Source organism: Eleutherodactylus coqui, chromosome 1 (genome assembly GCF_035609145.1).
Source record: "Eleutherodactylus coqui strain aEleCoq1 chromosome 1, aEleCoq1.hap1, whole genome shotgun sequence".
In the NCBI taxonomy this organism is placed as follows: Eukaryota; Metazoa; Chordata; class Amphibia; order Anura; family Eleutherodactylidae; genus Eleutherodactylus; species Eleutherodactylus coqui.
The window spans coordinates 58430873-58457608 of NC_089837.1; the positions used below are offsets into that span (position 1 = coordinate 58430873).

Consider the following 26736-nt stretch of genomic DNA (forward strand, 5'->3'; position numbering starts at 1 on the left):
ACGCTGCTAAAATGCCTCCTCTTCCCTTTCTTTGTAATAGAACTCTATGAGAGCTGCCGCTGTATATCGGACAAAAGATAGTTCTAGAACTATCATCGTTTTGGCCAGCGTATATGTTCCATTTTTCACGGTTCAACGTTTTTATGCACCATATATTCACCTGTGTGCACAAATGCGTTGGAAACCAATGCCTCAGATGGTTGGGCGTAAAAACTGCTGTTTATGCGCTTGTGTGAATGAAGCCTAACAGATCTTGAAGAGGGTAAGGAACTGCCAATATCGGTAAGTTGCTCATCTTATTTCTGTAGGACCTGTTATAAATACAAGCACGTTTCTAATATGGCCGATTGTCCTGACCAGGAGTACGAGCCTCCTCACGCGCGCTTGGGGCATTGTAAGGCTAGGTTCACACGGAACGGAATGTCCGCCCGCTGCTGCTAATGCTGGGGTTAGCCAGCCAAGTGGGCAAGATTTTGCAAAAATCTCATCCACATGCTGCAGCCAAGCCACACTGAAACTGACATGCCTGTTGAAAACAAAGATGCAGCATGTCAATTCTTTTTTTCATTTCCACAGCAGCCTCTCTATGGGGAGAGGATGGCGGCAGCGGAGTTGTAGGTGGCAAAGCCCGTTCAAGACCCATGGCTGAAGGCCGTGGGTTTTAAAGCTGCACCTATCCTGTGGAAATCTTGCATTTGGCCAAGCCGCGGGATTTCCGTCCCGTGAGAACCCAGGCTAAGAATCTGGGATGCCTGCAGTCAGGCCGGGACACTTGTAAATACGGGAGCATAAATGGGCCCAGAATGTTTGTCTAAAACTGGCATTGGGAACCATCACACTGAACAAAATCACTGCAGGCAACAGAATACCCGCTGCAAATCTGTGGTGGCCAAATCCACACCAAAACTGGAAGGATTTGGCCAGGTTTAACTGCGGTTCAGCTGTGGAATTTTAACACTTGTATTTCAAAGATTGACTTTCACAACATGAATCAACAGTCACCAGATTTGGAATTTGCAGCATTTTTTCAAAAGCACTGGATTTGCTTGTGGGTGGAGTTCTATTGTTTTGGCACCTTCATAGCTCTACAAGTGTGAAATGTTCCCACCATTATAGGCCTAGTCATGTGTCCAGTAAGCAGATTAGGGCCACAATGGGTATATTTCTGAACACAGGAGAAACAGGGGTATCCATTTTGGGGCGTAAGTCTTCATTCATTTGTGTGCTGTACAAAAAGAAAATTTAAAATAACACAATTGCCAAAAAAAACAAAAATTTCCTTCTGCTTTCCTTAGATTAATTCAAAAACTGTGGGGTCAAAATACACAGTACACCCCTAGAGGAATTCAAAAGGGGTCTAGTTTTCAAAATGGGGTCATTTGTGGGGGCTCTCCATAGCTTTGTCCACTCAAGGGTTCTAAAAGTGGGCAATGGGGGGGCCTAAAACCCCTTCAAGCAAAATGTCTGAAAACCACCCACTGCTCCTTTTGGTTTAGGTCCTGTTGTGCATACAGACATAAGATTAGGGCCATAATGGGTAGGTTTTTGAACACGGGACAAACAGGTGTCTCCATTTTGGGGTGCAGATCCTCATTTTCATGTGCACTATAGAGAAAAAAAATCCTGTCTTTAAAATGACAATTTAAGAATATGAAATTTTATTTTTGCTTGAACTCCTGAAAAAGAAAACGGAGTCAAAATACTCATGACACCCCTCAGTGAATACATTAAGGGTGTATTTTTTTTAAATAGGTGTCAATGATAGATACTCCCACAAATGACCCCATGAGCCTTTGCACTCTTAGCGTCGTGTAGGGAAAAAAAAATGTTCCTTAATGTTAATTAATGTTAAATTTGTACATCTCCTAAACAGTTTTAAAAAAATAAATAGTTTTTTCAATGTGCTTCCAGAATCAAGTAAACTGATGGAAATATAGATCAAAAATGTGTACAGTATGTTTGCACATATTGCTGTTGAAAATGTGAAAAATCATCATTTTTCTCAAAATTTTCCCAATTTTGTAACTTTTAATAAATATATACAAAGTATAACCAGTCTATTTTTACCACCTAAATGAAGTACAATATATGGAGAAAAAACAATGTCAGAATTACTTGGATATGCAAATCTTAAAGTCATTCGATGTTAAAGGGGTTGTCCCGTGAAAGCAAGTAGGGTTATACACTTCTGTATGGCCATATTAATGCACTTTGTAACATACATCGTGCAATAAATATTGGCCATACAGAAGTTATACACTTACCCCCTCCGGTGCTGGCGTCCCCGTCTCCATGGCGACGATGAAGCCTCTTCTCCGGTCGCACGAACAGTCGCGCTTGCTCATAGAGGAATCCTCTTCTGTCTCCCTCCGGGCTCACGAGCTGCGTCCTGGCTCCTCCCTCTTCTCCGTGTCATCGTAGCTCTGCCTCCGTCACATGGTGCCGATTAGCCAATGAAGTGGCTGTAAATCGGCAGTGGAACGCACGACTGGAGAAGAAAATCCACGGTGCACCATGGGAGAAGACCAGCGGCGCCATCTTTGAAAGAAGAATCTTCAAAGCTGCAGAACGGGGATCCAGGTAAGTGATTTTTTTTTTTTTTTAAATAACAAATGGATTCTTTTTAACTGTGCACAATGTGGGGGTCTGTTGGAAAAAAATTTTTGATTTCGGCGCGGGACAACCCCTTTAAAGTGACACATCAGATTTTCAAAATTTGGCCTGGTCATTCAGTGCATTAAATAGGCTTAGTCACTAAGGCGTTAAAGTGAGCACAGTGTGGTATTGTGCTTTCTTTGTCAGGCCTAATACTATAGTGAAGCCCACTTCAATCTTGTTATATCATGTACAGAAACACAGTTGTGAAGGCATGCTGGGTAGTGGCTGTTTTTTTTTTCTTTGCAACAGCGCCCCCCCCTGCCCATGGACTGTGTCTGGTATTGCAGTTCAGTCTCATTCAAGTTAACAGCAGCTACAATACTAGACGGTCCATTTTATAACCCAGAACAACCTCTTGTTATCCTTCATAGCTTATTCACATGGGACAAGTCCGCCACAGTACACACCGCAGCATTCCTATCATAATTGCTGCAGGTTTTCCAGCTATTTTACCATCTTTAGACTTTGAAGAGCAAAATCCACAGCATAAACGGTCACACTGCAGAGCTCTAACTCATCCACTGTGCTGCTCATACAATCTGTAGTGAACCCGCCCCACGTGGATATCTCCTTACTGGCCACCGTTCAGTAACATTTGTGACAACTTAATAGAAGCCGAATGAATAAATCGATTTGAGGCGCCTTTATATATAAAATGATTTATTAGTTTACAAAATAGAATTTAAGACATCAAATTGTTTCTTCCAAGAGGATTGTATAATAAGTCTGTGTCCCCAGTAATTTCACAACGGGGGTCAGGCACAGGACTGTATTTAAAGGAGACCGACCAGAAGAAAGAAAAACAAAAAAACTTAATACTTTCTATGCCAAAAGACGATTAAGGCTGCAGGCCCAAAGTCTGTGGTGTAAGATTGTGGGATACTAGTGACAACACTGCCTGGCCTCATCCCTGTTCCTTGCAGTGTTGTCATAGAGACCTATATGCATAAACTAACCCCATGAAGCAAGGTAGGATTTGGCTATTGCTGTAATTGCACCTGTCAGAAGATGCTGCCTTAGGCTAGTTTCACATGGCGAGAATCTCACGCAAGTTTCAAATTGACATTTTCCTGCCCGGCTCTGCTTGATTTACAGGTTTCCCCCTGCATGAAACTTAAGAGGTTTTACCACATACAAGGGATAGGTTGCTGACACCCCCACCGATCAAGAGAATGGTGGTCCTATCTCCTCTATTTTTAATGCAGGTTTAATGCAGTGAGGAGGAGCCTGGAGCGCTGCTCATACTAGTGTACCTGATGCTCCATTCAATTTCCATGGGACTGCAGAGATAGAAGAGCGGCAAGCGCTCCAGTATTTCCGTCAGCCCCACTGAAATGATTTTATGCAGACCACACATGGTTGGACAGAGCTCCATTCTGAAAAGGGAGGGGAGGGGGAAAGCAACCCAATGCAAGACTCCTCTTCTCGAGATTGGAAGGGGTCTCAGCAGTGAGACCCCTGCTGATGAGGAAATAACTTGTGATCCTGGTACAACTCCTTCAAGGAGATGTCTGTCAACTGGGCTGGGCAAAGGAAAGCCTCCCACTTTCACAAAATCGTATATCAGCATCGATGAGTGAAAAATGTGAAGGTTTAGAAAAGTTTCCTTTTTCTTCCCTCTGCTGAAATCTGCAAACAAACCCCAAAACATAGAGAAAAGGGACCATAAATATGGGAGTATGAAAGGTTCCTAAAATCAAGACCGATGATTAAGGCTGGGATCAGACAGGTAGTTTTGTGATTAAATAAATAAAATCAGCTGATGGGTTCCATTAATATTTGGGACAACCGTGCAGGTGGCTTCATCAGCCATTTGTTTTTAATGAGTTGATCATGTGTGTGCGTAAAGACCACTGAGATAGACGCTGTTGGCCACCTCCATCCTGTAGGCAAGTTGCTGGTCATGTCCCTCTCTTAATGCCATACTGTGCAATAACATCTTCTGCAAGATTCTGAGCTTTGATCTTCACTAGCAGAGACACAAGATTCTCCATGCCTTTCCTGGAAGCAGAGACAAAACGTTAAAGCATTAGTGGAATGGTCATGACAAATTTAAAGCAGTTATCCCGCTATGGTTGCTCGGACACGCTATCACATCCTAAGCAGTGAGGATCCAACTGCTGGGACCACTACGATCTTCAGAATGATGAACTGCAGCTTTAGCTAAAGAGTAACAACTTTTTTTTCTTTTTTATATAACTAGTAAATGTGCCATTAAAAAATGCCCATCCTCAGGATAGGTCATCAGTAGCTGATCAACGGGGTCGGCTGCCTGGCACCCCCTGGCGCTCGTCTGTACTCCCCAAATCAGAGTTTTTGTGCACTAAGCTGCTTTGCTGCAGAAAGACAACAAATTTGTACATTGCGCAGTGGCCTGAAATAGTATTGCAGGCCGAGTCCCATAGGACTCAGCTTGCAATACTAACTCGTGCCACTACACAATGTACAGAGCAGTCTGTGTACAGAGCTGTTTTGTTGCAGGAAGACATATTAATCATTGCACTCAAAGTATGTTTGGAGCGTGGAAAACATAGAAACCAGGACTATAGTACTATTGCAGCGATTGCTGTCCGCTATTTCCTTCCAACTCCTGGCTGCCTGTACTCATCTCTTCTGACAAGTGTGCTCACTGGACTTATTGGGATTAATCCGCTGAAGGAAAGTACACCCTCAAAGTTCTGTGACCTGTATAAATGCACTCAGCACATGCGCCCTTCAGAAGGTATCTCCCGACAAGTCCAGTGAGCACACATCATGGGGAGTGTTAATGGTAGTGAGGTCAGAGGACAGGCGGAGTACAGCTGCCAGGAGTGGGAGGGAGAGAACAGACAGCAGCCACTGCATAGTACTACAGTCCTGGGTTCTGCTTTCCATGATCAGAGTGCGCTCCGAATGCAATGATGAATACACTCAAAGACACCAGCTTGGGTGTCAGCTGCTATTGATTACCAATCCTGAGGATGGGTCATCAATAGCAAGAAGTTGGAACTTCCATTTAAGAACACTACATATAGGTGAAGCCTATGTTAACCCAATGTAGCCTGATTTGAGAACAATTTACTCCATCCAAGTCGTTAAGAATATGTGCAGAGACAACAAAAAAAAAAAAAAAATAGACAAGGACAAATTCCTAAAACACCACAAAAAGGACACAATTCTCACCTGTCATTCAGCTTGTGCAGAGCGTGGACACAGTTGACCAAGTGCTTGCTGAAGTTTGCCAGTCGTGGTAAAGTTACGTCACTGCAGAGTCCCTTAAACCAGCTCTGAGGTAGATGCTCGACTATCTGCAAAGAGATGAATCAGAGTAACCCACAAACATCTACAGAAAAGATCAAGCAGAAAGTAGACTGGCCATAACCATCGGAGAAAACAGCGGTAGGCGGGTTCACATCTGGATACAGTTCTTCATCGCATTACCTTGCTGCATTTGTTCACCAGCTCACAGTTGGGCTCCGCATTGAGAAGAACCAGGAGGAGGTAACGGTTCAGCAGCTTGTCCAGGCTGAGCTCTAGTAGTAGGTCTTCCTGAAGGAAACCATCCCATAGAAGAACATTGCCAAGTAACTGAGGATAAAAGCAAGAGAAGTGGAATAAATAATACCGCCAAATCCAAGATGATTCTTATGCGTTTCATACACTTTCTTCTACACACTCCCAATGCCATACGAATGGCCCTACCCCACTTAAGTGATAACAGATGTAGTACTCATGGGGTTCTCTCATCACTGAAGTCCTAAAGTGTCATGTCACATAGATAATATACATATTCCATGTAAGAAGGACAGTAGTGGCATAACAATGACTTACTTTTACAGCTGACCAGAATTGTCTCTCCTGAAATTTAGACTGTGGAGAATTTCTGTCCTCTAGTAATCTGGAACAACATGGAGAACAGGAACATTTAAGTCTTCTATGATCACAGCCCGGATCACGATATAGTAGCCATTCTAGAGAAATATCATCATACGTCCTGAGTATTTCTAGTCAATGTCAGCCATGCAGCTAATGCTTAAAAGCCATGCTTTCTAAAATGCATGAGAAGGAAAACTCAATGCAAACAGAACAAGAAACTACATCATTTATTTTCTGCAAAAACTTTGTAAGATATATGTGGTACCCCAGCCCCCCATCTATAAGTTGGTGTTGGCTCAGTCCCATTCTCCTAGTACATGATACAAGAGACACTGTTTCAATAGATTTAGAAATTGGCCAATCATACCTCTTAGGATAGAGAGGTATAAAAACATCATCTTCTATAGCTTTATTTAATCTTGAAACCAGAGAACCGACAAGACCCTAAAGAGATAAAAGACAAGTGTTATAATTATACATCACAATCCAAATAATCATCAGCTACCAATATATTTCACGGGGTCATTTATCCAGCACATGGAGATCAGCTTAAAACGGACACCATCCGCATAACTAACTGAAACTTTCTGGATTTTACCACTGTGGCTTATCTCTATCAGTGTGGTATTGGTGGGACTCCCACCTCTGTAGAACGAAGGGGCAGTCCCTCAGTGCAGTAACATGTTCAACTGAATGGGCTGAGCTGCAATAAAGGGGACGAAGCTCTTTAGCGAGCGTCACAGCCCTCTAGTTCTGCTAATCAGCAAAGGCTCCAAAGATGAAACCCCCATCAATCACGTAGTAATGGAGAGCTATGAGGTCGCTCCTTAGGCCTCATGTCCATGGGCAAAAGAAGAATTAAAATCCGCAGCGGATTTTAACTCTTCTCCCGCCCGCGGATCCACATCCCATAGGGATATGCATTGACCACCCGCAGGTAGATAAATACCCGCGGATCGTCAACAAAAGGGATTTTAAAAAAAATGAAGCATGAAAAAATCTGGACCATGCTCCATTTTCGTGCGGGTCTCCCGCGGGCTTCTATTGAAGCCTATGGAAGCCGTCCGGATCCGCGGGAGACAAAAATCGGAATTTACTCACCCGCTCCAGTTCTTCCCTTCGCCGCCGCGCCATCTTCTCTGCGTCGCGGCTGGATCTTTTTTCTTCGGGCCGGCGCATGCGCGGGGCACGTCACCGACGTCACTGACGTGCCCTGCGCATCCGCTGGGCCGAAGAAAGAAGATCCGGCCGCGACGCAGAGAAGATGACGCCGCGGCGAAGGGAAGATCCGGAGCGTGCGAGAGGTGAGTTAATTCTTATTTATTCTTATTTTCAGCCCTCATGTCTGCGGGGCAGGAGGGACCCGCTGCAGATTCTCCATGGAGAATCCATAGCGGGCCTGATTTTCGCCGTGGACATGAGGCCTTAGAGTTTTATCATCATGTCCTATGTATATATCATATGCATTAGAGGTTTTATCACAGTTGTGTTCACAGTTTTAGTAAACAGTAGTTGTAGCAAGACGTGTTTACAAAAGGTTTTGCTGAAGTGCAGTAATGGCGCAGTTCTGTCCCAACATATGTGCAAACTCTAAATGCTTTTATCTTGTGTATGGTTTCCAATCTTCATGATTACATGGACATCTTGCAACATCTCACCTGCACGGGTTTACTTTTCTCATCTCCAAGTACATGCGTTTTGCAGAAGTATACCAGTCTGCGAGTCTGAGCAGATGACAAAGGATCCCACACATTCTCAACAAGCCCTGAAATAAAACATCAATTATACACAATATATGCATATTACTCCAGAGCTGCAGTCACTGTGTACATACATTACTTATCCTGTACTGATCCGGAGTTACATCCTGTATTATACTCCAGAGCTGCACTCACTATTCTGCTGGGGGAGTCACTGTCTACATACATTATATTACTTATCCTGTACTGATTCTGAGTTACATCCTGTATTATACTCCAGAGCTGCAATCACTATTCTGCTGGTGGAGTCACTGTGTACATACATTACTTATCCTGTACTGATCCTGAGTTACATCCTGTATTATACTCCAGAGCTGCACTCATTATTCTGCTGGTGGAGTCACTGTGTACATACATTACTTATCCTGTACTGATCCTGAGTTACATCCTGTATTATACTCCAGAGCTGCACTCACTATTCTGCTAGTTGTTACTGGAGAAAGTCAACAAGTTAGTTGATACTCTTGATTTCAGAATTTAGAATACAGCTCTGCGGTATAATACAGGGAAAGAGTACAAGAAAATGAGATTAAACTGTCACTTATTGTTGCCATACAAAAGGTCCATGGAAATTATAATAGATATCAGGTTATCTATAAGGACAGAAGAAACTACACTGATCTGATGATTTGGGCCACTGTCACACACGGCGTCTTTAAAATGCTGAGTCTCATAAGCAGCGTTTTACTGTGATTCTGATCTGCGTTTTCAAACGCCTTTCACTGCGTTTGACAGCACTTAACACATCCCATTCATTGTTGTAAGTGATAAGGTGCGTTAAAAAGCGCAAAAATAGAGCACACAGCGCTTGAAAATTGCAGCTTCAGTCTGGGAGGGTTATACCGTGATTAGCACAGTGTTCAGAACGCCGCACTAATAGCGGTAATAAGCGTACCATGTGAGAGCAGCCTTAAGGTATGAATTTACAGGGTTTTTTTTTTACTGGAGTTTACCTTTAACCCCTTAAAGGGGTTGTCCCGCGCCGAAACGTTTTTTTTTTTTCTCCAACAGCCCCCCCGTTTGGCGCGAGACAACCCCGATGCAGGGGTTAAACAAGAACACCGGACAGCGCTTACCTGAATCCCCGCGCTCCGGTGACTTCTTACTTACCTGCTGAAGATGGCCGCCGGGATCTTCTCCCTCGGTGGACCGCAGGGCTTCTGTGCGGTCCATTGCCGATTCCAGCCTCCTGATTGGCTGGAATCGGCACGTGACGGGGCGGAGCTACAAGGAGTCGCTCTCCGGCACGAGCGGCCCCATTCAGAAAAGAAGAAGACCCGGACTGCGCAAGCGCGTCTAATCTGCCGATTAGACGCTGAAAATTAGACGGCTCCATGGAAACGAGGACGCTAGCAACGGAACAGGTAAGTGAAAAATTTCTTATAACTTCTGTATGGCTCATAATTAATGCACAATGTACATTACAAAGTGCATTAATATGGCCATACAGAAGTGTATAGACCCACTTGCTTTCGCGGGACAACCCCTTTAACAACCTTTAACAAAAATGACCCAATAACTTTATTCTATGGGTCAGTACGATTACTACAATACCAAACTTATATAGTTTTTTTTCCTGTAGTACTTGTATTTTTTATTTTATTTTTTTTTTAAGATATTTCATTTTTTTTATTTTGTGTCCACAATAACTTTTTTATTTTTCGGCCGACATAGTTGTGCGAGGGCTCATTTTGTGCTGTACGTCCTGTCGTTTCCATTGATACCATTTTTGAATACAATTGACTTTTTGATCGCTTTTTATTACATTTTTTCTTGGAGACAGGGTGACCTTTTTTTATTTTTTTTCCTTCGGACCACATTCACCGTGCATGATAAATACTACATTACTTTGCTAGATCGGACTTTTACGGACGCACCGATACCAAACACATATTTTTGGTTTATTAATTTGATTTTTTATTGCAAATATGGCAAGGGGGGGTTCTGAACTTTTATTACTTTTTTTTTTTTTTTAATAATTAGTAAAACTTTTTTGTTCTCATTTTTAAACTTTCTGCATTCTGACAGGCAGCCTATCAAGCCACCCTACGGGGATTGCTTGATAGGCAGTCTCCCAAGGCAGTCCTGGGGCCTTTTAGAAGGCCCCCGGCTGCCATGACGCCTGCGCGGCTCCCCCGATCTCACCCAGAGTGTCTGTACGGGACCCCTGAACATCGTTCGGGGATTTAAATGCCGCTGTCAGAATTGACAGCGGCAATTAAAGGGTTAATGGCTGCGATTAGCCATAAGGCCGATTGCAGCTATTGACCGCGGGTGTCAGCTGAAATAAACAGCTGATGCCCGCGCTGTATGGAGGGAGATAGCTGCGCTATCTCCCTCCATACATGTCCTGCAACGGCAGGATGTAAAAACAATATGGGGCCGTCACTAAGGGGTTAATATGGTTGTTAGAGATTTTTAAAAAAATTGCATGATGTGATATGCATCCATGTACCATATCTCCCTACCTGAGACTTTGGGAAGCACAGTCTTCTCAATGACAGCACTCAGGACTTTATGATCTGGGTTGTTCTCCATGTGGTTTTCATTGTCATGTTCGCTGAAGCAGAAATCATCCAGGTCATCATACCACGCCATTTGCTTGAGCTGTATAGTGTCCTAGCACAGGAAGAACAAGGAAATCAATGCAGGAGCTCATCGTATTAGTCAGGGGGGACGGGGGGGGGGGGGGGGGTGGATCATGCATAAAAAGCAGTTAACATCATTTTTGACTTAACCCCCTGTATGTGCTGGCTGGGAGGGGATTCCTGTGAATGAACATAAACTTATGTCCTATTGAGAATGCGAACTCAGAAGCTGAGCCTGCACCATCAGCAGAGAGGAACCAGCTGTGACTGACAGCTGGCCTCCTGCTGCAAAAACAGAGATTGGTGAGAACACCAACCCCTGCTGTTAGTCTCCAACATGGCACGATCAATGTTGATTGCGGCATGTAAAGGGTTCAGAGAGGGAGGGCACTCTCTCTGTGAGGTTATCAGCCCTCCGCCATGTAATCGCGGAGGGCCGATGGGTTGCCATGGCAACTGGACAAGACAAGGTGTCTAGCTCTGCCATAGTCTGTGATCACTATGAGAAGCGATAAAACAATACCATGTGTTGCATGGTCATACTAATAATCTATTCAACAAATTGAACACACTTTTTATCCTGCTTGGCTAATGCTATTTTTAAAAAAATTTCATACATTGAAAAATAAAAAAAATAGAAAAGTTCTGGGACTTTAAATACAGCATTGCAAAAAATGAAGAAATTTTGGTATTGTCATATTTTTTTCTCCCGGCCCTCCCAAAAAAATGCAAAGCATTATGTGGACTCAAATAATGGTACCAATAAAAACTAGAGCTCACCACGCAAAATATACGCCTCTCAATTGGCCGTTCAACGGAAAAAGAAAAATGATATGGCTTTAAAAAAGTGGATATAAAAATCCCCCCAAAATGTTGCGTTCTTAGGTCCAAAATAGACTGTCACTAAAGGGTTAAATGGAAAATTCCATTGATACACCGTTTTATGCCTACTGCAGGGCTAAGAGGGTGTTATACCATACAAGGAATATCTTTAGTGTTTTATGTACTGCTCCTCCCCTTCAGCCCCTGCACCAGCATAACAGAATCCGTTTTTGCTGAAATGCTCCTTTAACCCTTTGCAATCCAATTTTGGATTCAGGGTTTCCTAGGGGGCTTTCTCTTTCTGTCATTATACAATGGCACCATCTGCTGGCTAGAGTTAGTAGTGCGGTATGTTACATGCTGGAGAGGCCCCCCCGATAACAGAGTGGCCAATAATCTACAGTAAGAATACCCTGCAGGACGTCTTTCGACATTGGAGCTGTCAGGATTTCTAAAGACATCTGACAGTGGATTGGAAAGGGTTAATGACAATCTTCAAGCAACTTTCTTACTTTCTAAAGGGTGGGCCGGACATACGAAGGTTACGCTACCTGCAGAGGATTCCAGTCTATTAACTGCTTCCGGACCAGAGGACTGAGCAGTTTGGGGATACATAAGCTGATGTAAGCATCGTAATACGTCTCAGGGAACCGCTCCCTCCACTCGTGAAACTTGGACAGGATGTTTTTGATCTGGCAGAAATTCTCATGGACGTCTTCGAAGATGGGTTTACACAGGAGGAGGACGTCCTCTATAGGGGGAACACAGTACAGGAAAAAAAAGCAAAACGATGACAAGAGCAAAATTTACAATGTGGAATATAAGAAGATGTCCACATGTAATGGAAATACTGCGGGGTCCTGCAGTGGAAATGGCTGTAGAAAATTCACAGCGATTTACAATAGAGCCGTATGGGGGAAAGACACTTCATTTGTAACTTTTGTAAATTCTGTAATTTTCGTATTGTTTCCCGTGTGCCTCGAAAGCACTGCGCAATAAGTTGGTGCTATGCAAATAAAGAGCATTATTATTTCATCCATGCTTTAGAGGAAAAAATCCACAGCACGTATTTGATTTACTGTATCGATTTAAAATCTGCAGTACGCCAATTTATTCTGTAGATCTGCAACATTGATTTAAATGAAGGGGTGAAATCTGTGTCAAAATCCACGTGTAACATGTAGAATTTGACAATGATTCACACCAAAGGCCCAATGTCCACTTGCACATATGGATTCCACTGCTGAATCCAGCAGCGGAATTCAGCAGTGCCCGCAAACATGGAGAGGGAAAAAAAACATTTTTTTTTTTTTACTTGTCCAGCTTCAGCGCAGATCTCCTTTGTGCCGGCCAGATTTTCTTTCTTCAGCACAGCAGATGCGTCCATGCGCAGTGCAATTAAAAAAAAATTTTTTAAATCTCCGGCTTTCACGTGAATCCGCAGCCCGTCCACAGTGACAGCTGCGGATGTGCCGCAGATCGGATGGCTTCCATTAACTTCAATGGAAGCAATCCCGTGGGATCCGCAGAAAAATGGATCTTGCTGTGATTTCTTCCCACTCATGCAATCCGCCCATCAGGAAAAAAAAAAAAAAAGCACACCCACATGCTTTGAATTGTCTTGCGGATGCTAAGGCATCCCTATGTGCAGCTAGGGGTGCGGATCTCCTGCGCGGAGGACTCGCACAGAGAGGAAACTGTAATTCGGCACAAGTCATTGTGGTAACTTTACGTGTTGCTAGTGGTTCTTTAAATCACATGCAAAGCATATTTATGATTGCACTCCAAGTATGCTCGGAGTGTGAAAAACATAGAAACCAGGACTGTAGTACTATGCAGGGACTGCTGTGGGCTCTCTCCCTCCCACTCCTGGCTGGCTGTGCGCCTCCTCTCCCAACAAGTGGAGTTGTGGGGATTAACCCTCTGAAGGGTGCATGTGCTGAATGCATTAATACAGGTCACAGGTATACTTGACTTCAGAGGGTTAATCCCCCCACAAGTCCAGTGAGCACACTTGTCAGGGTAGAGGTGTACAACAGGGAGTACAGCCAGCCAGGAGTGGAAGGGAGAGAGCTGACAGCAGTCACTGCTTAGTACTATACTCCTGGTTTCTATGTTTTCCATGCTCTGAGCATGCTCAGAATGCAATGATGAATACACTCTTTGTGATGCATTTGCCCCATTACCTCGATTTTGCTTGTATTCACTTTCTTGATCCACAGGTAGCTCCTCGTCACTAGACATTCCTTCACGATGAGCTTTTTGACCACATTCCTCAGGTTTTTGCCGTCTTCTTTTCCTACAGGGGTAAAATAAATCTAATTAGTTCCAGCAATGGATTTCTCTCTAGATCACATTGTCCCTCAGTACATGCTACACCATTCTTGCTCTGAAATAGTTGAACAAGACTCATTCTCCAACAGATTTAAAAGGCCTGCTTTTACTAGTTTCTGATAACCCTAGATTTCATCTTGGATTCTCCTCTCGGTAGAAATGAATTTAATCCACTCCAATTTTTGTATGTCTTGGAAGGTAAGACCTGGCTCCACTAAGCTCTCTTGTGCAGGCTTAAAAAAAATGTAACCGTAGCCGAAATTTCATTTAGTAATGATTGTTTCAATGAGCACTGGCTCTGATTGGCTGTGGGCCTCAGCTCAGCCAATCACAGCCAGTGCTTCCTGAAGGTGGGGATTTTCCAATCCCCATCCAGAAGAGATGCTGAAAACCAGTGTCGGGGACCAGGAAGAAAATGCAGCAAAGCCCCGGATGGCGCTTCTAGGTTAAATACAGGTTTTCGTGGGATGCAACAAAGAGGAAGGCTCCATAGGGAAACATGGGCTACAAAACCTCTTAAGTCGCAGGCATATCGCAAAACTCACGAGATTTTTGTCGCGCAATGTCGCATGCTACAAAACATCTCTAATGTGAAGGAGACCATAGGAAAGCATGGGCTTCACATACATGCGATAGGTAGCATTGTCAAAACGCGAGAAATTCGCACGACTGTCACCCTGTGAAGTTGGCCCAACTTCCATAGTTGTGAAAGCAATGCACCTGCATGGCAACCTCTCCATTCATCGTCTGCCTGGATGTCCCGCCAACGGCCACTTTACCAGGTTGGCTATACCAAGTCTAAATAAGAAAAATGTGTTGCCATGCCTTGCATCGTTGTGAGCAATAATGCAACACTGTGCTCTGCCTTATTAAATTCTCTTGAGTGTCTGTATGGGGAGGAGGTTGTTCGGCTCTTTTACAGTTTGGGAAGAAGAGAGCGCTGCTAGAGAAATGATGGCACTAGATCCACCAAGGCAGCATTCTTAGGTCACCTTCGCAGCTCCAGCTCCTGCAGGCGGCTCTTTGTTTCCTCATCATTCACATTTTCAGTTCCTGAAAGTCAAAGATACAATCTGTGAAACCTTCTATGACCTGATCAGCAGATAACATGTCAGAAGACAACTACAAGTTATTTGTATACCCACCAGCCAACTTCTGGAGTATAGACGACTCAAGCTGGAGGTCATTCTGTCTGCGCTTCAGTAGAGTTCTGCTACGACCCTCCAAGATCTGGGACATCTCAGACTCCAGCTGATAAATCTCTTCAATCTAATAAAGACATTGGACATTTATCTGGCAAAGGTATAATCATGAGCATCTCCTAATGTACACATCTGAAGACAAAGGAGAATGGACACACTGTAGTGTACAAATGTCTTTACTGGATGCCTTTGGATGGAATACAACTGGGAAAACACAAAGATATATTTCTATATACCAGCCTGACAGATGCCAAAGGACACTCTTGGCATGCACTGGGTGAATGGGAGTCTATGGATAGGTTTGCCACTTGTACCAGTTGCATACGTCACACACAGTGTAAGCAATTTAACTAACTTAAGACAAAAAGGCATATATGAATATGTGAGAAAATCCGTGTCCACAGCAGCCATAATAGCATCATACATATCTATAATTGTTATGGTCCTTTTGTATTATAATTAAAGGGGGAGAATCTCCCATAAACTTCTCTAGCCTCGAATTTCCTGTGTGTTTCCATTCCTTATCAGTTACAAGTTGGACTTCATATGTTCGCATGGTTGAGCACAAGTCAACCTTAATGAACCAAACACACACTCTGACATGCCAAAAGTCATGGGACAAGAACTAATATTGTGTAGGACGCTCCCTCTAGCCAAGAAACTGGGTATGGCAACAATTCCACAAGTAGAGAGAAGACATCTGGAGGGATGTTGAGCCATGCCATCACATTCCATAAAATGCTCCATTGGGCCATGTCAGGCACCATTCATAGCAACTTTCCACAATGCTCCTCAAACCAATTCTGGACAACTTGGGCCTGATGGCACTGTGCATTGAAGTCCATGAAGGGTTGCGATTGGTGACCAAGCAGCGAAATGTAGCGGGCACCAGTCAATGATGTGTTTAGGTGGACCCAACCCATGCCACAAGAACACACCCTAAACCAATCACCAGCCTGCACAGCGAGTAGTTGGCAACTTGGGGCCTCAGCTTCATGGGGTCTGCATCACACACAAACTCTACCATCAGCCCGAAACAACTGGTACCAAGATTCAATGGACCACACCACATGTTGCCAGTCTTCTAGGGCCCATATGGCAACATCACGAGCCAAGGTGAGGTGCTGTGTTTGGTGTGATGGCGCTGACAGAGGCACTCTGGTGGGTCTTCTACACCCATATTCCTTGGAAGCAAAAAAATAAAAATTTTAAAAACGCTGCATTAACTTGCAAGATATAGTGGTGGATCCTCCTGCATTGAATATGGATGTGATCTCTGCAGAAGTCGCTTGTCTGTTTACTTGGACAATTGTAGAAAGAAGCCGCCGGTTGTGATAATTAAGCACCTGTGCACGGCCACTGCACTGTCCACTAAGTGGTATTAGTGAAATGAATAGGACTCCATGTTCTAACCAATGCGGAGCCATTTTCGATCAGGTAGCCATCTTGTATGCCTCTTTATTTTACATTAATTTTTCGTTTAAAATGAGACTTATTAATGATATTAAATAGTTGTTCAAAGAGCCTTGAGTGAGCAGCCGAGGCCGGAGCTACAGCTGATGGCTATGAAGCAGCCAGACTGACCGCTGTGTCAAGATAACTTGTTCCTTGCTGCTCACACGTTTCTAAATATTTATACTAAACATTTTATTGTTAAACATTCCTGTATCCGTGTTCAGAGAAGCTACTCATGTAGGATTCCGGTGTGTGTGTGTTTGGCATTTTAGATGTTAAATTCTTTATCTTGCATATTCAGATGTGCGTTTAGTTTTATGGACCAATAGTAATAAATGAATTATAATAAATTTGCTTTATTGTAATTCAGGCATGTGCCCCTATAAAAACTGATGCCTGTCAATTAGAAAATATATAACTTTGGATCACATCCAGTCTTGTTGTGGTGGAGGTTATTACCGAGCTCGGCCTATATACTTTTCACTGAATTTGGACCCCAGAGGCATACAGTATAGCAAATAGATTTATTTTCACTAACAGTGGTGATGCTTTCAGTGAGGTTTTCTTGGTACACGACACCGGGGATCGAGGAATGTTAAATGCCTACACAGTCTGAAACGCAATGCCCCATATGTCTGGCAGCCGCCATCATGCCTCGAACGCCAACAATTCACAACGCCTTGCCATGAGCACGCTGGCCAATGCTCCACCTCACAAGATAGCACCTCATAACTTATACAGAACTGCTATCCCCATGACCCCTGGCAGGTCAGTGTTTTAGATCTATCTACATAGAGCACATTTCTGCTGCCATTAAGTTGCTTCAATTGTTACAAACTTTGTTAATAAATTTACTTGTCTTGATTTACAGTTAAATGAAGTTTTATTCTTGATTCAGATCTAAAGTCAATTGTTCTGTTTTCATGTCAGCAGAGAACAGCGCATTATGGGAGCTTTGATGATAGGTCGCATTTCTAAAGGCCCTTTTACACAGCCTCAAGAACGTTCATAGGAATGTTTGCTTGTGTGATCATTGGGCCTTGTGAAAATGAACCCCATCAGCAGACATTGGCCGACCATTTTGTTTGTGCTTCATTAAAATGATCGTTGTTATGGCATACCAATAGAAGTCTACCTACAACACAGGGAGGAAATAACACCACAACTACTTACGCTATATGAAGACATATTGGGAAAAGAACATCTCCCAGAATCGATGCTCGAGGCCAATATAGTCCTCATATTAAAACCTGATAAGAACCCAGAGGAGTGTGGGTCATATAGGCCCATCTCCCTCTTAAATACGGACTATAAAATCCTTACCAAGGTATTGGCCTCCTGGCTGAACCAAGTGATCAAAGATATCATACACCCAGACCAATGCGGGTTCATCCCGGGAATGTCCACGTCAGACAATATCAGAAGGACGCAGGTGATTACGCAGGTGGGGGGGGAGGTGGAGGGCAAATTGGGCCCTGGCCTCATTGGACGCAGCCAAGGCATTCGATTCAGTAGAATGGCCATACCTGATAGAGGTTTTGCGGAAATTCGGATTTGGAGACCCGTTTATTAAATGGGTCTCTATCCTATATAGTGCCCCGGTGGCAAAGATAATGGCGAATGGCCTGGTCTCCACCTCCTTCCCACTCCACAGGGGGACCCGACAGGGCTGCCCGCTTTCCCCTCTTTTATTTGCAATTGCCATAGAACCCCTGGCTCTTAAGATCCGACAGCACGCATCATACAAGGGAATCCAGATTGGACCTAGAGAGGATAAGATAGGATTATATGCGGATGATATAATACTCTATATGTCAGAACCCAAACACACCCTACCGCTGGCCATATCTCAAATAGATGAATTCGGGAACTACTCAGGCCTACGTATTAACTGGCAGAAATCTACCCTTATGCCGCTGAGGGGAGAGGAGTGGAGGACGGGAGAAGTACATCATAATCTGCAAATTGTTCCCGCATTTAAATATCTAGGGATCTATATCACCAGAGACCACACCCAAAGCTTTGATCTAAACATTGCACCCCAAATGACGACCCTGCAACTAAAACTAAAAGCTTGGAGCCCTCTACCACTATCTGTAGCAGGTAGAATAAACCTTATCAAAATGATAATACTCCCCAAGTACCTATATCGGTTAGAACACGCAGAAATAAGTAGAACACAAAAATTCTTCAAAAAAACTAACTCATTAATAACCTCATTTATTTGGGGAAAATCCAGAGCCAAACTCCGTATGGAAACCCTACAAAAACCTAAAGAACTAGCAGGAATGGCATTACCGGACTTTAAAATGTATTACCTAGCGGGGCAAGTCAGATACATACGCCACTGGTTGTCGGGCTCTCCTCTCCCGAACTCCGAGCACCACCTGATGTATTTCCTCGCGGAGGCATCGCTTTGGATCCTCCTGGAGGCACCAGGGCTGTTGACAAAACAAATGCTGCCCATTCACAGACTCGCAACAAATGTCTGGAAGGCATGTAGGCAACTGACTGGGCGGGAAGACACCCCCCTGGAGACCCCTTTATGGAACAACAGAGCGCTGCCGCACTTACTGAACCTACCAGGCAGACAATTTTGGTCAAATTTAGGAATCACCACACTGAAACACTTATACATCAACGGAATACTAGCCTCCTTTGAGCAACTGCAACAATTATACCAGGTACCTAGGACGGGATTCTTTAGATACCTACAACTTAGACACGCATTGACGGCTCAATTCCCGGAGCCCAGGAGACCCTTTTCAGCATACCCATTAATAGGTATACTGCGCACACAAGGCCCTAGAGGCCTAATTTCGGCACTATACACTCACCTGCTGCACTCCAGGACCCCCGGCACACAGATGACGGTGATGGAAAGATGGAAAGAACTTATCCCAACACTGACTAATGAAGACTGGGAGACCGCGATGGCTATATACACCGGGGTCTCACCAGCTGCGAATAACAAATTAACCCAACTATATATCCTACACCAATGCTACTTAACACCGAGTAGACTCCATAAAATGAATAGATCAATTACCAGTCAGTGCCATCGCTGTCACGCACCAAACGCAAATTTCAACCATCTAATATGGAACTGCCCGATGGTGCACACGTACTGGGAAGAGGTCACGGAGTTTCTAACCCAACTGATGGGAATACCAGTACCACTGGATCCAGCTATGTGCCTGCTGGGGGTCATGGACGAGGAGCAGTGGCAGCACTATGATAAAATATTTCTTACTAAAGTACTATTCTATGCCCGTAAAGTTATAGCGCTACGATGGATGGACAGACGCCCCCCGACAATTACAAAATGGCAGAGCATTATTAATACTATCCTACCATACGAAAAAATAGTCTACAAAAACAGAAAATATCCTGAAAAATTTGACAAAGTTTGGGGGATCTGGTGTGGGTCAACAAATACAAACTTCACACAGGAAATGTTTCAAAATTTATTAAGACGAACTGCACCCAGGCTCGACATGTAAAACAAGCAATATTGTCGTTAATACTATAAATGCATGTGTTAATATATATCTAATGAGCACAGAAGAAATGTAACGTATTTGAGTACTGAATACCAATGCCAAAGAGCTTTCTGATGTATACACAGTTAATGTAAATGTTATTGTATGTGATGCATACTGTTCAATAAAACGAGTTTAAAAAAAAAATATGATCGTTGTTCACAGCAATATAATAGTATGAAGATGAATTGTATGCAATGTAGAAAAAAAAACAACTTTCTGACAGTGAGGGTGATCAATGAGTGGTACAGGTTACCACGGGTGGTGATGAGTTCTCCTTCCATGGAAGTGTTCAAACAAAGGCTGAGTGATTTAGGTAATCCTGCACTGAGCAGGGGGTTGGACCCGATGACCCCAAAGGTCCCTTCTAACTCTACCAGTCTACGAACAATTTCCTGTGTAAAGGCCATTTAAAAAGAGCACCAACCGCACTGATCACGGCAGGAATCAATCCATGTAAAAGGGCCTGAACAAAGGTTGGACATAAATCACTATCTGCTTCAAAAGGCAACCAGCAGAATTTTGAACGGCGCTCTTTATGTCAATGACTGGTTGTGATGGAAGGCATTAGATCTCTTAAAAACGCACCTCTTCAGGGAAGCATATGAAATCTCCTGACCTAGTCCCCTGGCCCCTCCCTATGGTGCCCCACTTCGTTTGCCTTCTAATAATTGATCTGCACATGAAATTCCCTATTGCCTGTGTTCCCCATGCCTTGCTCCTCCCCCCACCCCTTGCACCTCCTGTACCACCCCCAACCCATTTGTGTCAAACCCAATGTACCTTATATTCTAATTGTTGTATTGTTTTGCATTTATCCATGCCTGAAAGAGCTGCGGAATAAGTTGGCGCTATACAAATAAAGATTATTATTATCTCCTCATGCTACTTATCTTGTCGTTACCTTATTGTTCAGACAGTCTACAAAGTTCTCCACGAAAATTTTCATCTCCTTGAAGAATTTGTAGCTTTTTTCACCCGACGACGTCTCAAGCTTCTGAAGTGTATTCTTTGCATTTTCAAGATCACGGCTGTATTGTTCACTGGCCAAGACGTGTGCTCTGTGCACCTCTTCAATGGAGGCTATTCTGAAGACGAGGAAGAATGGGAGAAGGTCTGGTTCAGGTGCAAACAGTACGAGGAAACCCTCCCGCTTCAGAAAGACATGTAGTTCAGACATTTTCTGATATAACCTACTAGTATGGAATTTTGGGGTGCTAGAAGGGATATTTTTTCCTTAATTAGCAGTAGAGAGAATCTGTGATTGTGAGGACCCCCAACATCCACAGTGCGAAGCTTCTTTTACCATACAGTATCATTCTCCGGCACTAATTGCTTCGAGAAGCTATAAGAAGTAAAGCGAGCAATCAGAAAGCCAATTTAAAGCAATTACCTTGCAGTCAGTCTTTTTCTAATATCCTCCACTGTCACTAGTGAGGTAGAGAACTTTGGCTCCACATACTTTTTCACATGAAGGGGGCTATGTTCACGTAACGAAACACTCTCAATAGTCTGTTGAGGGGAAAAAAAAAAAAAGCAATTAAAAGCAGCAGATGGAGACACGGACATGGAGACAAACAAACATATACATGTATGAAATGACAGATATAGGATGTGCTGATAAATAAAGGCTACAATAGTATCCTATCTGCCATTGCATATCATTTAAAGGGCCACTGCAGTGTTTGTTTTTTTAATTCTTTCATTATGCAGCCAGTTTCCCCCAGTATATACAAATGTGCTAGTGTTATCTTGGCCAGTTATTCCCTTCTGTCTGAACCTTCCGGCCTCCTTTTCCTCAGATGGTCATGTGATCTCCGTTCTGACCAGCTCAGATCTGCTTTGGAGTTATGGACTCATTTTCTAATCAATGTCTCAGTCTGTGTGATGCAGCTAAAAGAATCAACCACAAAAACTGCCTAGAGGTGGATACAGAATCACAGTTACTAACGATGATCACACAGCTCCTGTCACACAGTTATAAGAGAGGAGATCACAGCTCATCCACCTGCTTACTTATGGTCTGTAGCTTTTATGGTACTTGTGGGTTATCCGTCACCACTCTTAATATAGGAAATATCATAAATATTTATGTTTTGGAGAAATAAAATGGGTTTTCAGAAATAAAAATTGTTAGTTTTTTTTTTGTTTTTTTTTAACACATATGCATTGGTGAAACATTTGTAAAATTAATTTAAAAAGTGGGGCAGATGACCCACAAGTACCACTTATTCAGGTGAATATAAAAGTTAATGATTAAACTGTCTTCCCCTGTGGACAAAAATAGTATAGCCTTAACTAATGCATCATGGGACTCAAAGAGAAGTCACCCTCAAGATGGTGTCTAATAAGAGGGCTGCACGGCATGATGTAACTATAATACACAGAGGAGACCTCCAGGGTGCGATAGGCAATCAGGTGAAGAGGCTGCCATAGAAAAATGTGTTTTCAGCATAGTGGCCCTTTAATAATGTCTACTATGTGGCAACACATTTCTATTGGGGCAGGTACCTTATAATGTATGCCAATTTAACAGCAAGCAGCTCGATAATCCAAAGTATTAGAATTCTGGTTGGATCAAGGACAAATTAACCTCCGTATGATCAGTTGAGAAGCAACTTTTAGGCCTCTTTCACACAGGCGACAGAGCATTGCTGCGATTTTCTCACGGCGATGATGTCACTCATGTTAGAGTCCTATCGCATCAGTGGTCCACGCGATATTGCTGCATTTTCTGGCATCGATACCGCGATTTTGTGGCACTACAAAGTTGCATCAATATAAGCCCTACCCCAAAAATAAGCCCTAGCTGCAGAAAATTATTTTTTTGAAAAAGGAAAACCCATCACCTAAGACACGCTGTCCAGCTCCACTGCATCTTCTGACCAGTCCCAGTTACTGGTCTTCATCATCTCTTCTGGCCGGGGATTGAAAAATCCCCTGCCTCCTGGTAGCGCTGCCTCTGATTGGCTGAGCACTGTGACGCTCACCCAATCAGAGCCAGCACTTAATTAACCAATCACAGCCATTCAATGATTCATCGAGCGCTGGCTCTGATTTGCTAAGCGTCACAGCCAGAAGAGATGATGAAGACCAGTGCTGGGGACCACTAAGAAAGCGGAGACGGACAGCGCTTCAAAGGTGATGTATTCTTTTTCATCGCAAATGTGGAGGAACCCATTGGAAAGCATGGGCTTCACATACATGCGATTTGTAGCATTGTCGCAACACGAGAAAAATCACATGATTTTGTCGCCCGGGTGAAAGAGGCCTTAAAGCGAAACATCACACACAGTTGAAAATCCAGCTTTACCCTGAATGGAGGCATTGACATAACTCCCAGTCTCACCTACATGGTTCCCACCAATCGGAGTCATTTCCTACAACCTGCCTGATCACTGTGGTCCTGGGTAGCAGTTTATAATAGTTCCACAGTATTGCATTTAAAATTATTAGAATGGCAGACTACAATGGTATTTGTCGTGCTGTAATTGTATTACATGATACCTATCAAAATTATTGTGTGACCATGCAGTAATTGCTTACACCAAGTTCTATACCACGGTAGTCTCCGACTAAGGCCGCCTGCAGACGAGCAGGTCGGATCTGGCGGCGAGAATTCTCGCCGTGGGACCCGACCTGAGCGCCTGCAGAGACAAGCGCATACTCACCGGCGCCCGGAGTCATACACAAGTGACTTTTTCCTGCACCGTGCGGCAATAAAATTGCGGCATGTCATATCTTTGAACATGCCCCTGCATCACCCATTGTTTTCAATGGGCCGGCAAAGCATCGCACTGTGTGCAAAGTGCATGCGAAAACCATAGGAATCACTCTGCTTTTAGCCGCGGTGGAGGATGACTACTGAATCGAGGAGGCTGTAACACAAACACGTCTCACATCCGCAGGGACATCGCATGTTGGCGAGCACGATATCAGGCAGAGTTTCACGGCCCAATATCGCACTCACCCGTGTGAAATTAGCCTTAATTCAATATTGTTTAAAAAAGATGGAACAGAACCGAGCATAACTGCAGAAAATCCCACAGAAAATAAGAGGTAACTAAAAAAGGGCAGTTTCTTCCTGCTTTTGCTGCTCCTCCAACGGAAAAGAAAACAAAAACAATGATGTCAACAAGCCCTTAAAAGGATTTCAGGAGAAATATCGATTACCTACTCTCAAGCAAATGATCCGTCCTCTTCTCTGGCCTACAACAACCTATCCATTGATCACCTGGCCTATATGCAGCAGAGCCCCATTCAAGTGAACATGACTAAGCTGCAAAACCAGGCACTGCCACTACAAAATGTACAGAGCTGTGCCGGTTATAAAATGAAGAGGCTGCAGTTGATGGTCACGGATGCCAGGAATGAGACCCTCACTGTTTTGATACTGGTGACCTATGCTGAGGATAGATCATTAATATTTTAGTCAAAGAAAATCCCTTTAATAGGGTACATTGAAAGGCGTTGCCCTCATGGAACAGCCCATTTACTAAAGGTCATCATAGTATACAGACCTGTGGACGCTTGATTGCTTTTCTTATCTGCTGCTCTTCCCACTTGTTCTGAACGGCATCCAATTCTTCATCGTCATTGTCTGTTTCACTGCTGGGGGCTACAAAGAGAAAAAAGGGGGGGGGGGGGGGGGAGTAGTATGGTTATATCACCAATTGCTATAGAAAACAGAACATTGACTTTTTTTACATAGTGGCTTATCTCTAGGATAAAGTTCCATATGAGATCATATACAGGGGATGGAGATAGAAGAACCTTACACATTTCATCAGCCATTTGCTCTTTAATGGTTTTCAACCCTGGGGCAAATTTAATCCTCTTCTCATGATCATCAAGCTCATCGTCGCTTTCTGATTGGCTGGACTCAGACTGTTCATGAGAGACATCAAGCGATATGTAATCTCCGTGAGCTCGGGCCAGTTTCCTCCGCGTGCGAGCCGCTCGGATCTGCTTTGCATCTGGGATTTCATCTGTGCTGAACAAAAGGTCAGTAAGAATTGGTCACAAACCTTGACTTACATTCCCATATATGAACAGAATATGGCCACCACTAATGTTCTGTGCAGTGTTTTTTTACTTTTTTTATTATGTAGCTATCCCCCAGTATATCTAACTGAGCTAGTGATACCTTGGTTAGTTTTTCCTTTCTCTATGAAACTCCTGGCCTCCTCCTCAGATAATCATGTGATCTCAATTCTGACAAGATCTAGTTGGGGATTATGCTATCAAAAACTAGTCAATTTCTTAGTCTGTGTGATGCTATTACATTATCCCTACCACAGAAACTGCTTAAAAGGTGGACACAGTCAATCACAGTTACTAATGATGATCACCCTGGAAGGCCCCAGGGCTGTAATGGCACAATGCCTATCAAGCCATCCCCATGGGGTGGCTTGATAGACTGCCTGCTAAGTTATAGTATGATGTAATGCTATGGCATTACATCATACTGCAGGAATGATCAAAGCATCGCAAGTTGTTGTCCCCGGTGGGGACTCAAAAAAAAAATTAAAATAAGAAAAAAAAACTGCTGGTTATGAAAAAAAAAAATAATAATAAAAGTTTAAAAAAAAAAGCCTGTTGCCATATTTACAATAAAAGAACTTAAATAATACATCAAGAATACATATTTGGTATCGCTGCATCTGTAAAAGTCTGATCTATCAAAATAACGCATTATTTACCCCGCACAATGAATGGCGTCAGAAAAAAAAAAAAAAGAAAGGAAATGCGCTTTTCTGGTCACCTTGTGATGGGGGTGGCGGTAGGAGGGACTCCTGACTGTGAATAATACGTTGAGGGAAGCTCCTATGAATTTGATTAATTCTGGGGGGGGGGGGGGGGGTGTTGGCTCCTGTGATTGCTGCGGATAGGTAGAGGAGATAACAGGAACTACCGTGAGGGACAACTAACTGAACACTTTGGGAGGGCAAAAACAGATATTTTTGGTATAACTTACCGTAAAATTTCTTTCTCGTCACGTTCATTGGGGGCCACAGCCTAGACCATGGGATATAGCCACTGCCCTAGGAGGCGACACTAAGCAAAAAAAGTGTTAGCTCCTCCCCGCTGGCTATATCCCCCCCTGCAGGCACTCAGCTAATTAGTCTGTCTGCAAGCAGTAGGTAGCCAGTGGGAGTACATTTATACATATTGTGTTATATACATACCAAACATAAATCTGGTGTAATTCTTTGCCACCAAAAAAATGACCGAAGAACAGAGAGTTTCGGCAACCGCCTAAATAATAAGGGGTGGGTGCTGTGGCCCCCAATGAACGTGACGAGAAAGAAATTTTACGGTAAGTTATACCAAAAATATCTGTTTCTCGTCCGTATCATTGGGGGCCACAGCCTAGACCATGGGACGTTCACAAGCAGTCCCGAAAAAAACATATACTGGGTGGGCACTGCACGTGCGGTCAAACGACTGCCGCCTGCAGGATTTTCCGTCCAAGAGCGGCATCGGATGATGCGGCTATATGGACTCTATAAAATTTCGA

General features: G+C 43.5%; 1 protein-coding gene across 1 annotated transcript in view; it reads right to left on the bottom strand.

The window, feature by feature from the left end:
* Nucleotides 1-3301: 3301 nt before the first annotated feature.
* Nucleotides 3302-26736, bottom strand: part of GCFC2 (GC-rich sequence DNA-binding factor 2) — a 34303-nt gene continuing 10868 nt past the window's right edge. Inside the window, exons 4-18 of the mRNA XM_066596574.1 lie at nt 24995-25204; nt 24737-24834; nt 21610-21728; nt 21121-21304; nt 15163-15286; nt 15010-15070; nt 13870-13982; nt 12235-12434; nt 10742-10892; nt 8172-8278; nt 6881-6957; nt 6469-6535; nt 6079-6225; nt 5821-5945; nt 3302-4659 (exon numbers count right to left, since the gene is read on the bottom strand). Coding sequence (XP_066452671.1) covers nt 4560-4659; nt 5821-5945; nt 6079-6225; nt 6469-6535; nt 6881-6957; nt 8172-8278; nt 10742-10892; nt 12235-12434; nt 13870-13982; nt 15010-15070; nt 15163-15286; nt 21121-21304; nt 21610-21728; nt 24737-24834; nt 24995-25204 — 1883 coding nt within the window. The 3' untranslated portion in view covers nt 3302-4559. The remainder of the gene's footprint in view (nt 4660-5820; nt 5946-6078; nt 6226-6468; nt 6536-6880; nt 6958-8171; nt 8279-10741; nt 10893-12234; nt 12435-13869; nt 13983-15009; nt 15071-15162; nt 15287-21120; nt 21305-21609; nt 21729-24736; nt 24835-24994; nt 25205-26736) is intronic.